Source organism: Scyliorhinus canicula, chromosome 2 (genome assembly GCF_902713615.1).
Source record: "Scyliorhinus canicula chromosome 2, sScyCan1.1, whole genome shotgun sequence".
NCBI classification, from domain to species: domain Eukaryota; kingdom Metazoa; phylum Chordata; class Chondrichthyes; order Carcharhiniformes; family Scyliorhinidae; genus Scyliorhinus; species Scyliorhinus canicula.
Genome location: NC_052147.1, coordinates 171,457,972 through 171,472,013, shown reverse-complemented (window position 1 = coordinate 171,472,013; position 14,042 = coordinate 171,457,972). Strand labels below are relative to the sequence as shown.

General features: G+C 47.6%; 1 protein-coding gene across 2 annotated transcripts in view; it reads left to right on the top strand.

Annotated features, from left to right (window-relative positions):
• The window catches only part of LOC119961765 (spermatogenesis-associated serine-rich protein 2-like), a 230,787-nt gene that overhangs the window by 63,129 nt on the left and 153,616 nt on the right, over nt 1-14,042 (top strand). For both annotated transcript variants that reach the window (XM_038789045.1, XM_038789046.1), the window contains exon 2: nt 10,040-10,124. In XM_038789045.1, the coding sequence (XP_038644973.1) occupies nt 10,086-10,124 (39 nt within the window). In that variant the 5' untranslated portion in view covers nt 10,040-10,085. The remainder of the gene's footprint in view (nt 1-10,039; nt 10,125-14,042) is intronic.

Below are 14,042 nucleotides of genomic sequence, written 5' to 3'. Positions count from 1 at the left end.
AGGTGGATAACTCGATCCTCCACCGCAAGATCTTGTCGTTTTTTAACTTGCCCCGCTGTGCATTGTCAAACATGACGGCCACCGACCGTTGGTCTGTGAGGAGGGTAAACCTTCTGCCGGCCAGGTAATGCCTCCAGTGCCGCACAGCTTCTACCATGACCTGTGCTTCCTTCACGACCGAGGAGTGGCGGATTTCGGAAGCATGGAGGATGCGCAAGAAGAAGGCCATGGGCCTGCCCGCTTGTTTGAGGGTGGCTGTCAAGAGCTACGTCAGACGCGTCGCTCTCAACCTGGAAGGGGAGGGACTTGTCGATAGCGCGATACTGGAAAGTTGCCTGTAAACCGTATCGGTCGACCATTCGGTCCATCTCCCGTTGGAAGACCGATACCCCGTTTGTGACACCGAAGGGAACCCTTAAAAAGTGGTAGAGCCGCCCGTCCGCCTCGAACGCAGTGTACTTGCGATCGCTCGCGCGGATGGGGAGCTGATGATAGGCCGACTTCAGGTCTACCATGGAGAAGACCTTGTACTGTCCGATCCTGTTGACCAGGTCGGATATACGGGGGAGAGGGTACGCGTCCAGCTGCATAAACCTGTTGATGGTCTGACTGTCCACCAGACCTTATGCTCGCCAGGGGCTGTTACTAGCCTCGATGACCCCTTCCTTCAGAAGCCGCTGGACCTCGGACCTGATGAAGATCTGGTCCTGGGCACTGTATCGTCTGTTCCTGGTGGCAACAGGTTTGCAATCCGGGGTGAGGTTTGCAAACAAGAACAGGGGATCGACTTTGAGGGTCGCGAGGCTGCAGACAGTGAGGGGAGGAATAGGGCCGCCGAATTTAAACGTTAGGCTTTGGAGGTTACACTGGAAGTCTAACCCCAGGAGTGTGGCCGCGCAGAGGTGGAAGAGGACATAGAGCCTGTAATTATTAAAGTCCCGCCCCTGGACCGTGAGGTCCGCAAGACAATACCCCGTGATCTCAACCGAATGGGAGCCAGAGGCCAGGGATACTTTTTTGCTTTACGGGATGGACAGAAAGAGAGCAGCGTCTTACCGTGGCAGGGTGCATGAAACTCTCCGTGCTCCCGGAGTCCAGCAGGCAGGACATTTCGTGCCCGTTGAGCAGGACCTTCGTCGTCGCCGTAGAGAGGGTGCGGGGTCGAGATGGTCAAAGGTGACTGATGCGAGTCGTGGCAGAAGATCGGAGTCATCATCGGGCGGTGCGTGGACACCCGTGCCGGGGTCCTTGGAGCTGATCCAAGATGCCGGCGCACACTGGTTGCACATGGCGGGGATGGACAAAATGGCGGCGCCTGTCCCCCGCACGTGGCATCGGAAAAACAAGATGGCAGCGTCAGGAGGCAGCACGTGGCGTTGGGGGATGGGGACGGAGAAGTTCGTGAGCCGCACGGGGCTCTTGGAGAGAGACGGGGCGGCGTCCCGCAGTCGCTGCCCGGGACCGCAGCGACCGCCTTGGCCTGGCAAACCGACAGAAAATGGCCCTTCCCACTGCAGCCCTTGCACTTTGCCGATCGGGCTGGGCAACGCTGTCGGGGGTATTTTGCCTGTCCACAAAAATAGCAACGGGGCCCAGCGGGGTTTCCAGGGCGTCTTGCAGCGCAGGCCTGAGGCGATTCAGAGTCCGTAGGGGAAGGGGAAGCTGAATTCCACGCTGCCCAGGGGGCCGCCGCGCGGTCAGGGGCGTATGAACGGGCGTTTCTGTACACAACATCCAGAGAGTTCGCGAGGGCCCGTGCCTCTGTGAGGCTCAAAGTTTCCTTCTCTAACAGTCTCTGGCGGATTTGTGGGGACTGCATACCCGCAACAAAGGCGTCTCGGATTAACAGTTTGGAGTGCTCATTAGCAGAAACTTGGGGGCAGCCGCAGTTCCTCCCCAGTACAAGTAGTGCACGGTAAAAATCATCTAACGACTCACCAGGGGTCTGCTGCCTCGTAGCCAGGCAGTGCCGAGCGTAAACTTGATTCAGCGGTCGGATGAAGTGTCCTTTTAGCAGTTCCATGGCGGAGTCGGAGTCGGACGTGTCCTCGATGAGCGTGTAGATGGCGGTGCCGACGCACGAGTGAAGGATGTGCAGCTTCTGCTCCCACGTCGGTACGTTTTCTGCCGTGCTGAGGTAGCTATTAAAACAAGCTAGCCAATGCTTGAATGTAGCTGCTGCGTTAGCTGCGTGGGGGCTGACTCGTAGACACTCCGGCCTGATGCGGAGCTCCATCCTTTAAAATCTTGTTCATTAAATTGATTCGCGATCAATAACTACTGAAACGAGGATGTAGTCCGAATTGAAGGCTTTAATCAACAAGATGTTTCCCCAGCAGCTCGAGTACAGAAAGAAGGCCGGCTGCTAGGAAACACGGGCTCTTATACCCCGTCGCACTGGGCGGAGCTACCTTACATTCCGACCAATGAAATGCAAACACTTGGGCCAATGAGCAGCGAGCCTTCTCCACCAATGGTAGCTCACATTCCCAGGTACCGTAGTATCTCTAGTCAAACTACCACACTTACTAAATCTATTTTATTTTTGTTGGGAACTTATACTTTAAAAAATGAAATGAAATATTGTCCTTCATATTCTTAACCAAACGGAAACACACACCACCAGGCCTCTCTCTGTCCCGGATCTAGACAGACTGAAAACCACTGCCTGTGATATTCTGGGAGAGCCTGTAACCTGATCTTACAATGACTTCCTCTGCATCCTTCCCCATGAGACAGAATCATATGAGCCTTGTATCCAGGTCGACATTAGCTGTCTTGAGAGCCCAACTCTTTTTCACCTTGGAACTAAATGGACAGATAAAGCAAAATTGCTTACAACTCTACATCCTCTGTTTTTACGTGAGTATGGAGACTTACAGGTGTACAGTCTCCATTGTAAACACACAAGCGGCTGCCGGTGGGGAGATTTCCCAGCCCATTTTAAGCAAACGTGAATGGCAGATGGGGTGGAGAATCAAGGGGGAGTTCAAAAATGGCATTTACAACAGCAGGATTTCTCCACTCGATTACCCTCACCAGTTACACAATGGGGTTCCCTCCACACAATTACAGAAACTGTATTATAATATATTTAAATATGATTAGCCAGCCACCCTGCTGGAAAATCTCCCCGTGCTGGAAAGTACCCCGCTGGCAGCATGACATCATGCTGCTAGGGTTCCCGACAGGTTTTTGAAAGCTGGGAACTGGCAAACATAACCTGCCTGGGACGTACAGGTAAGTACTGCCCCTCGGGACAGAGGTTCATGCCCGGGCAGTACCGTGGCACTTCCCATGGCACTATCCCCAATTTCAGTAGGCAATGCCGGGGGGCTTCCTTTGGTGAGGTTAGGGTTGGGGGGGGGGTGTCCATGTCTGTGGGGTAATGTTCCGTGTCCAGTGGGAGGTGGGTGGTGTTCAATGAGGGAGTTCCATGTCCATGGTGGTGGGGAGTTTCCCTCCGTGGGGATTCCATGTCCCTGGGGGGCAGGGGATGGGGGGGGGGGCTCCTGGGGGGATTTCCATGCCTGTGGGGGGGGGTTTCCCTGGGTGGGGGATGTCCCTTGGGAACGTGAGGTTTCCTGGGCATAATGGGGGGTGGCGTGTAGGGTTCTGTGTCCTTATGTGTTTCCTTGTTTTATATTTATTCTTTTAACGTTGGGGAGCCCTTCAGGAGCCGCGGTTGCAAAGCCCACCCTGCCAGAATGCATTGTGGGACCCGCCTCCAGAAGTGGTTATTCAGAGTGTTTAAAAATTTGGCTGGTAAAGCTGGCAGTGCAACCCATGGGCTACACACCACTTTGCCCGCCTGGGTTGACACTCAGAGATTAATTATTTACTTCCTCAATGCTGCCATTCTTTTAAGTTGGATTTACAATTCTCTTCTCCTTCCACTCGTGTCATTGTTCGAACTATGTGGATTCACACTCGAGTTATGAATAAATACGAGCAAAGGTTGGAAAATTGCTTGCAATTAGCACAGGAGAAACAGGCAGATCCTAAAACAATCTACATTAGAACTGACTGAAGGTGGAAAATATCTCCCAGGTCAAAGCATCATATATCAACAAATCGTTAGCATTGTAAAAATTTTACTGTATTGTTTTCCACTTGTAGATCAGAACACTAAGCTATTTTTTGAATTTGGTTATGTTCTTTTCACGAGAAGTTTAATAAAAGCTGTTGAGATTTATTTGTAAAGATAGTCAACAAAGGCATCAAATAGTGTCAAATGCGAATGTCATTGTAACCCAGACTGGGGGAAGGAAGGAAATATGGCTGACGCTCAACATCATCTAGGATAAAGCAGCCCATAAATGCTCACACCCTCCAACACTGCCACACAGCAACACCAGGGTGTACCGAAGATGCACTCCAGGAACTTAGGCAGCATCTTCCAAACCCATGACTGCTACCATTTAGAAGGACAGGGGCAGTAGACACATGGGAACACCACCACCTGGAAGTTACCCTCAAATTCACTCACCATACTGACTTGGAAATATATTGGTTCTTTTTCTGTCACTGGGTCAAAATCCTGCAACTCCGCCGCCCCCCACCGCCACCACCCCCTAACAGAATTGGACACAATACTCCGGCTGATGTTTCATATAGATTTTGCATGTAGGTCCTGCCTTTTGGATTCTGCTTTTATTTTTAAAACAGTATCATGAGCTTGCCTAGAAACAGCAGTAAAATGAATTGAACAAAAGTTAATGGGCTGCGACCTGCGCGGTAACAGGTAGAAATCTGCCTAGAGACAGCAGTAGCCATGACAAAAGGCCGTGTGAGACGCATTGCATCCAGTAACAAGATTAGAAGGCATTTTAGATAAGAATCAGATATGAATAGCTTATGAGTGGAAATAGCTTACTTAGAATTTGGGAAGTTTAATGAGTTATATTTTGTAGACCACGAAGGAGCCCATGCCAAGTTGTTAGAAGGAAATAAAGGTTTATTCTGATAACTATTATTAGTATCCAAACTGGCTGACTTTATACAGAAGATAACTATATATGGTTTAGGGTTCCCTGCCCTCTTTAATGGGGGAGCTCGTATTCGGTAAAGCTCATGGGGAGTTTAATCATTGCCACTTTGTAAGTTCCATGCGGCTTATGATGATATACATATGCTAATGTCTGAGGTCCAATAATTTGATGGGGCAGACAGCCGAATACACAGAAGGCAAAATCAAAGTGGAATAAAGGTGTAATTTGGATAAGTGTGAGGTTATTCACTTTGCAAGCAAAAACAGGAAGGCAGATTACTATCTGAATGGTTGTAAATTGGGAGAGGGGAGTGTGCAGTGGGACCTGGGTGTCCTTGTGCACCAGTCACTGAAGGTAAGCATGCAGGTGCAGCAGGCAGTAAAGAAGGCTAATGGTATGTTTGCCTTCATTGCGAGAGGTTTTAAGTACAGAAGCAGGGATGTGTTGCTGCAATTATACAGGGCCTTGGTGAGGCCACACTTGGAGTATTGTGTGCAGTTTTGATCTCCTTCTCTGAGGAAGGATGTTCTTGCTCTCGAGGGAGTGCAGCAAAGGTTTACCAGACTGATTCCCGGGATGGCGAGGCTGTCATATAAGGAGAGATTGACTAGGTTGGGATTGTTCTTGTTGGAGTTCAGAAGAATGAGGGGGGTGATCTCACAGAGACTTATAACATTTTTTTTTTTTTAAATATCATTTTTATTGGAATTTTTTACAGAAAATATAAAACATAACGACAAACAATGAAATGCAACAAAATAACCCATAATAACCGTACCACCCCCAGACCGTATCGATGCATGTATCCCATCCCCCACCCCCCCAACCCCAATGAACAACAAAAGGACTTCAAAATAAATTTAAATTAAATAAACAAACATTGTCATCGTCCGCCCCCCCCCCCACCTTTTCCCTCCCCCTTCTCCTCCCCCCCCCCCCCCCCCCCCCGGGTTGCTGCTGCTACTGTCCCCGTACCCTATCGTTGAGCCAGAAAGTCGAGAAAAGGTTGCCACCGCCTAAAGAACCCTTGTACCGACCCTCTCAGGGTGAATTTGACCTTCTCTAGCTTAATAAAACCCGCCATGTCATTGATCCAGGTCTCCACGCTTGGGGGCCTCGCATCCTTCCATTGTAGCAAGATCCTTCGCCGGGCTACTAGGGACGCAAAGGCCAGCACACCGGCCTCTTTCGCCTCCTGCACTCCCGGCTCCACCCCAACCCCAAAAATCACGAGTCCCCATCCTGGCTTAACCCTGGATCCCACCACCCTCGACACTGTCCTCGCCACCCCCTTCCAGAACTCCTCCAGCGCCGGGCATGCCCAGAACATATGGGCATGGTTCGCTGGACTCCCCGAGCACCTGACACACCTGTCTTCACCCCCAAAGAACCTACTCATCCTTGTCCCAGTCATGTGGGCGACTTATAACATTTTAACGGGACTAAACAGGGTAGATGCAGGGAAGCTGTTACCAATGATGGGTGTGTCCAAAACCAGGGGTCACAGCCTGAGGATTCAGGATGAACCATTTCAGTCAGAAATAAGGAGACATTTCTTCACACAAAGAGTGGTGAGCCTGTGGAATTCATTACCACAGGAAGTAGTTGATGCTAAAACTTTGAATATATTCAAAAGCCAGTTAGATATAGCACTTGGGGAGAATGGGATCAAAGGCTATGGGGAGAAAGTAGGATTAGGCTATTGAGTTGGATGGTCAACCATGACCGTGAGGAATGGCGGAGCAGGCTCAAAGGGCCAAAAGGCCTCCTCCTGCTCCTATCTTCTACGTATCTAGGTAATTGGCCAGACCCTCAGAAGTAAGGCAGGCCAGTTCCCACCTAGCAGGTGCAGAAGCCAATAAACCAGCTTCCAGCCACCAAGCCTGAAGGCCAAGTTTTGTAGCTGACAGCTTTGAAGTCTTAAAGCCAAAGCAGTGCATAAAACCGTAGTAAGGGCAATTTAAATATCTTCGCTGGACCCGGACAAAACGATTCCCAGACTTGATTATCATCCCTGTAATTTGTGGAATCTATAAATTGGTTTTAACTTATAGGTTTATTTAATTTCGGATGTTGTTTGGGAAAACAAGGAAGTCTTAAATAGTTCATGGATCTAGGTATATTTTGGAACAAGTGACACGTTCTACATAAACTGTGTGTGCATTTAGTAATTCATATACCATAATTGTCTTAGAGTAGAGCAGTTCGTGTGTGTTTGTCTTTTCTTTACTTTAATAAACAATCTTTAACAATTGTTCCACAATGACCGGTCTACTTATTCTCACTGGGGTTCAATTGTCTCCTCTCACCAAAATGAAACAAAGTTGGAATACCCTCGCAAATACCATCAGCGGCTTCGTGACAGAACATTTTGTGACACGTGACCTTCAGACTGCTAGCTGGAAGCCCTCAAACTTTCTGGGAAAACAGGGGCAGCAGACACATGGGAAGACCAGCCGCTACAAGTTCCCTTCCAAGTCACACACAATCTGACTTGGAAATATATCACCGTTCCTTCATCATCACTGGGTCAAAATCCTGAAACACCCTCCCTCACAGCTCAATGTGGTGTTCCTACACCCCCTGGACTGCAGTGGTCCAAGAAGGTGTTCACTTTGAATGCTACCTCAGATGGACAATAAATGTTGACATTACCAGTGGTGTCCACATTCCACGAATGAATAAGTCCAAAGATGTACGGGTTAGGTGGATTGGCCATGTTAAATTATCCCTTAGTGTCCAAAATTGCCCTTAGTGTTGGGTGGGGATATTGGGTTATGGGGATAGGGTGGAGGTGTTGACCTTGGGTAGGGTGCTCTTTCGAAGAGCCGGTGCAGACTCGATGGGCCAAATGGCCTCCTTCTGCATTGTAAATTCTAATTCTATGAATAAAAATTCAAAAATTCTCATGTACCGTAATCTGGTATGCCCTGTGGGAGCAAGATCTCTTCGCACTGCTTTCAGTGAGAGCTAGGCTGCTGAATCTGTGCAATTAGTTCCCAGCAGCCACACTACAATTCTTCACAGCTCTGAAGTACGTTAGGGCCATAATCTGATGTCAATAATTCTTTCTGGTTCTCATAATGAAAACTGAATGCTCTGAATAAGAGATTATTTCAGTGATTGTCTCCATCAGGCTTTATTGCTCCTCACTCTTTAAAGTGCAGTATCCCAGCTTTTGAAAGCAGATCATAGCAGCCTTGATCCTTGTACTCTGTGATATTGAACACAACTAATGCAGATCTTACTGTGATCATTTAATACCACAGGGAATGGGCTGCCCATGCTGAGTGTACACAGGCAAGATATGATAAATCTGGTTAGCCCAGTTACACTGCATTACAGGCCTGGACGCTGGAATGCATATTAGATAAGATTCAAGTTTCTCATAGCAGATTAGTGGTGGTAAAATTGTACAAGTGCAATCATCATGAAGGAATTACCGTAGGTAGCATTCCCATTACCGGGACCATCAGACAATCTCACCCAGAAAGATTGTGGAAAATTTATAATGTCATATTTATGCCGTTGCAATTGTTGGGAGAACTTTCTTTACTCTGCATTTGGAATGATTGTACCTGAGCTGAGAGTGATTTATACTAATATTGGGGAATGGATTCTTAATCTCAGGTCAGGAATCTGATGACCAGGTCATTTCTGGGTCCCGACCTATCACCGGGTCTGCTTTGCTCGCATGATGCTACTTCGATAGTGCCAAACCCCTAATTGGGCCGGAAGGGGGTTTGGTGCTCACTTAGTGATGCAGGATGTTGCCTGGAGACAGGAACTGACCCTGGAGGGTGAATTTCAATGGCAGGCAGTAGCCTCTGGGCTTGCCATTGCCTTGCAGAGTGGAGCACAGGGCTATCAGCCTTCATAGACCAAACAAATGTCCAAATGGGCAGCAATATTCTTAATTCACTTTGTTCAAACATGAGAAACGTGCCGCAGTTTGAGAAGCAACAATACAGATTGTTGTGCTTCCAACAGCTGTCCATGAACATGCCCCTGACCATTCACTTTGAAATTGTCATTCTGTCCCTCTCCAGCCCATTAGCTAGATCTTCAAGTACGTTAACAGGAAATCAATTGGAGGCAAATTTTGTTAGTTACCCCCAGCCCGACTGACACACCATTGAAAATCCATTTCTTTTGCTTGGAAATAAGTCGACATTTGAATCACCTCAGATCTCCGGAAGCTTTTGTAACACTGTAGATAGACGTAGCAAAAGTGAACAGCAAATGATCATGATACATGGATTTTTGCCTGAAACACTGTGAAGAAAAGACTTTGAATACATGGGTATTGATTGCATAATCAATCAACTACCTGGATCATTGGTACTGCTCATTTCTAAGTATTCCATAATGTTCCTTTGTGCATGATGTATTTGTCTTTTAACGGAATGTAAATAATCATTATTACTGAGTGAAACCCTGATAACAACAGCAACAGTATGGAACGAAGACCATAAGATATATGAGCAGAATTAGGCCACTCAGCCCATCAAGTCTGCTCCGCCATTCAGTCATGGCTGATATGTTTCTCATCACCATTCTTCTGCCTTTTCCATATAACCCCAAATCCCCTTAATAATCAAGAACCTATCTACCTCTGTGTTAAAGACTCTCAGTGATTTGGCCTCCACAGCCTTCTGTAGCAATAAGTTCCACAGATTCACCATCCTCTGGCTGAAGAAATTCCTCCTCATCTCTGTTTTAAAGGATCGTCCCTTCAGTCTGAGGCTGTGACCTCAAGTTCTAGTTTTTCCGACTAGAGAAACATCCCTCCTTGCCCACTCTATCCAGGCCTCGCAGTATCCTATAAGTTTCAATGAGATTCCCCCCTCACCCTTCTAAACTCCAACAAGTACAGACCCAGAGTCTCAACCTCTCTGGAACAACTGTACAAATGTTATGATTAATAATATTTGTCTCAAAGCTGTGCTAATCTTAAATTGGCTCTAATACTATTTTCAGACTTAAAGGATTGGTTAGTTAAGGCATGAATTTAAATGATTGACCTTTGTGATTGGTTATCTTTGCAGGTTGAATTGGGATTGTGTTTGATTTCAGGCCAGCACTGAAGCAGCAATGTCTGAAACCAATATTCAGGAAAAGTTCAAGGAAAAGGTAAGAGTACAGCACAAATACCCAGCAGTGTATTTATATGTGTACTGTTTAAAGATACGAGAAGAGAAACCAGTATGATAGGTTTACATTGTATAACATGCATGTTAGGAATTGAATATTTCAACTCAAACATATATCTATGGTATTTTTGACAACGATATTGCGACTGAGCCTTTCATGTCGATTTCATAGAATCCCTACAGTGCACAAGGAGGCCATTTGGCCCATTGAGTCTGCACCGACCCTCTGAAAGAGCACGCCACCTAGGTCCACTCCCCTATCCACTCCCCTACCCTAATCCTGTAACCCCACCTAACCTGAAAATCTTTGGACTATATCGACATTTTCTTTTTTTTATTCGGTCACAGGATGTGGGTGTCGCTAGTTAGGCCAGCATATATTGCCCATCCCTAGATGCCCTTCAGAAGGTGGTGGTGAGTTGCCACCTTGAACTGCTGCAGTCCTTGAGGTGTACTCATGTGCTGTTAGGGAGGAGTTCAAGGATGTTGCCCCAGCGACAGTGAAGAAGCGATGATATATTTCCAAGTCAGGGTGGTGAGTGACTTAGAAAGGAACCTCCAGCTGGTGGGGTTCCCAGGTTTCTGCTGCTCTTGTCCTTCGAGATGGTAGTGGTTGTGGGTTTGGAAGGTGCTGTCTGAGGAAAGTTGGTTATTTACTGAAGTGCATCTTTTGGATGCTACACATGGCTGCCACTGTTCGTTGGTGGTGGAGATTTTGATTGTTTGTGGAAGGAGGAGCAATCAAGCAAGCTGCTTTGTCCTGGGTGGTGTTGAGCTTCTTGAGTTGTTGGAACTGCACTCATCCAGGTAAGTGGTGAGCATTTCATTATACTCCTGACTTGTTCCTTGTAGATGGTGGACAGGCTTTAGTGGGGGGGGGGGGGGGGGGTCCGGTGATTTACTCAGTGTAGGATTCCTAGTCTTTGACCTGCCCTAGTGGCCACAGCATTAATGTGGCTAGTCCAGTTCAGTTTCTGATCAATGGTAACACGCTGGATGTTGATTGTGGGGGATTTAACGATGGTAATACCATTTAATGTCATGGGACAGTGGTTAGATCCTCTCTTGTAGGAGATGGTCATTGCCTGGCACTTGTGTGGCATGAATGTAACTTGCTACTTGTCAGCCCAAGCCTGGATATTGTCCAATTATTGCTGCACTTGGACAAGGACTGCTGAACATTGCGCAGTCTTCCGCAAACATCCCCACTTCCGCCCTTATGATGGAGGGGAGGTCATTGATTAAGCAGCTGAAGATGGTTGGGCCTCGGACACCACCTGGAGGAACTCCTGCAGTGATGTCCTGGAGCTGAGATGATTAACCTTCAACCATCACAACTAACTTCCTTTGTGCCAGGTATGACTCCAACCAGCAGAGAGTTTTCCCTCTGATTCTCATTGTCTCCAGTTTAGCTCTGCTCCTTGATGCCATACTCGGTCATTTGCTGCCTTGATGTCAAGGGTAGTCACTGACACCACACCTCAGCTCTTTTGTCCATGTTTGAACCAAGACTGTAATGAGGTCAGGAGCTGAGTGGAATGCAAATTGAGAATCTGTGAGCAGGTTATTGCTGAGTAAGTACTGCTTGATAGCACTGTTGACTCCTTCCATCACTTTGTAGATCATGGAGAGTAGACTAACGGGGCGGTATTTGGCTGGGTTGGATTTGAACTGTTTCTTGTGTACAGAACACATCTATAATAGTAATAATCTTTATTGTCACAAGTAGGCTTACATTAACACTGCGATGAAGTGACTGTGAAAATCCCAGTGGCCACATTCTGGCTCTTGTTCAGGTACACTGGGGGAGAATTCAGAATGTCCAATTCAACTAACAGCACGTCTTTCGGGACTTGTGGGAGGAAACCGGAGCACCCGGAGGAAACCCATGCAGACACGGGGAGAACGTGCAGACGCCACACAGACAGTGACCCAAGCTGAGAATCGAACCTGGGACCCTGGAGCTGTGAAGCAAATGTGCTAACCACTGTGCTCCCATGCCATCGACATCTGGGCAATTTTCGACATTGCCGTGTAGATGCCAGTGTTGTACCTGTACTAGAACAGCTTGGCTAGGGATGTGGCAAGTTCTGGAGCCTAAGTCATCAGCACTATTGTCGTGGTATTGTCAGGACCTGTAGCCTTTGCAGTATCCAGTGCCTTCAGCAGTTTCTTAATATCATGTGGAGTAAATTGTATTGGTTGAAGACTGACATCTGTGATGCTGGGGCCCTCCAGAGGAGACCGAGCTAGATCATCCACTCGGCACTTCTGGCTGAAGATTGTTGCGAATGCCTCAGCCTTATCCTTTACAAATATGTGCTAGGCTTTCCATCATTGAAGATGGAGATATTTGTGGAGCCTCCTCCTCCAGTGAGTTGTTTAATTGTCCACCACCGTTCATGGCTGGATGTGGCAGGACTACAGAGCTTCGATCTGATGCATTTGTTGTGAAATCGCTTAGCTCTGTCTATTACTTGCAGCTAATGCTGTTTGACACCTCATTTTTCGGTATGCCTGATGTTGTTCCTGGCATGCTCTCTCGCACTCTTCATTGAACCAGGGTTGATCCCCTGGCTTGGTGGTAGAGTGGGGGATATGCTGGGCCATGAGGTTGCAGATTGTGGTTGAATACAATTTTGCTGCTGTTGATGGCCCATAGCGCCTCATGGATACTCAGTCTTGAGTTGCTAGATCTGTTCGAAGTCTGTCCCATTGAGCATGGTGGCAGTGCCACACAACACGATGGAGGGTATCCTCAACGTGAAGACGGGACTTTGTCTCCACAAGGACTGTGTGGTGGTCACTTCCACCGATACTGTCATGGACAAATGCATTTGCAGCCGGCAGATTGGTGACAATGAGATCAAGTATGTTTTTCCCTCTTTTTGGTTCCCTCACCATCTGCTGCAGTCCCAGTCTAGCAGCTATGCGCTTTGAGACCCGGCCAGCTCGGTCTGTGGTGGTATTACCAGGCCACTCTTGGCGATGGACATTGAAATCCCCCCACCCAGAGTATATTCTGTGCCCTTGCCACTCTTCGTGCTTCCTCTAAGTGGTGTTCAACATGGAGGAGTACTGAGTTATTCGCTGATTGTGTTTACTGTACTCATTGGCGCCAATATCGAAGTCCAGAGAATTGAGATTTGGCGTGAAACCGGCGTTCACCACGATTCCAGTGTCAAAACTGATTCTCTGCCCAATCGCGTTTCCCGATTCCGGCGCCGGCTGAAGGAGAATCCCGCCTGAGATCTTTACAGTTCATTCAGTACATTTTGTATTTCAAAGTATTTAAAGAAATTTAAAGAAATTACACTTTAGTTTCCTAAGCATTGTTAGCACTGTGCCACTACAATGACCCATCAGTCCCAATATTAAAGCTTAGAACAGCTAAAATGAAGATGTCTGATCCAGGTGCCTTCTTGCCATGTCCCAGCGTTAAGCTAGTTTTTTAAGCAGGATACCACACCCAAGCAGTTGGGTTCTTCCTGAAATAATGTCCAGTGACGCCATCATGATCTGACTGCAATATTAGTTGGAGGTCTAAAGCTGGCTGTTCGGTCACCACAACATGCCAGGAAAGTGGATAATGGATGAGCACGGCTCAAGCAGTTCATTTTTCAAACTCCTTCACAATATTGACAAAAAAATCTTTGGCCTTCCTTATCCCAGGAATTGTGAAAATTCTGCCAAAATTATCAGGAGGACGAAGAGTGAAATAATGGGTGGGGTTCTCCGGTTCCCCAACTGCGTTTTTCTCGGCTGCATGCTGTTCGCTGGCAACAAGATTTTACCTCCTGCCGCTTGTTGATGGGCTGTCCCATTGAAACCACCTCACGCTGCTACGAAATCCCCTGGCGGGGAAGCCCTGCCGGTGGGAAAAGTGAATCCCGACGAC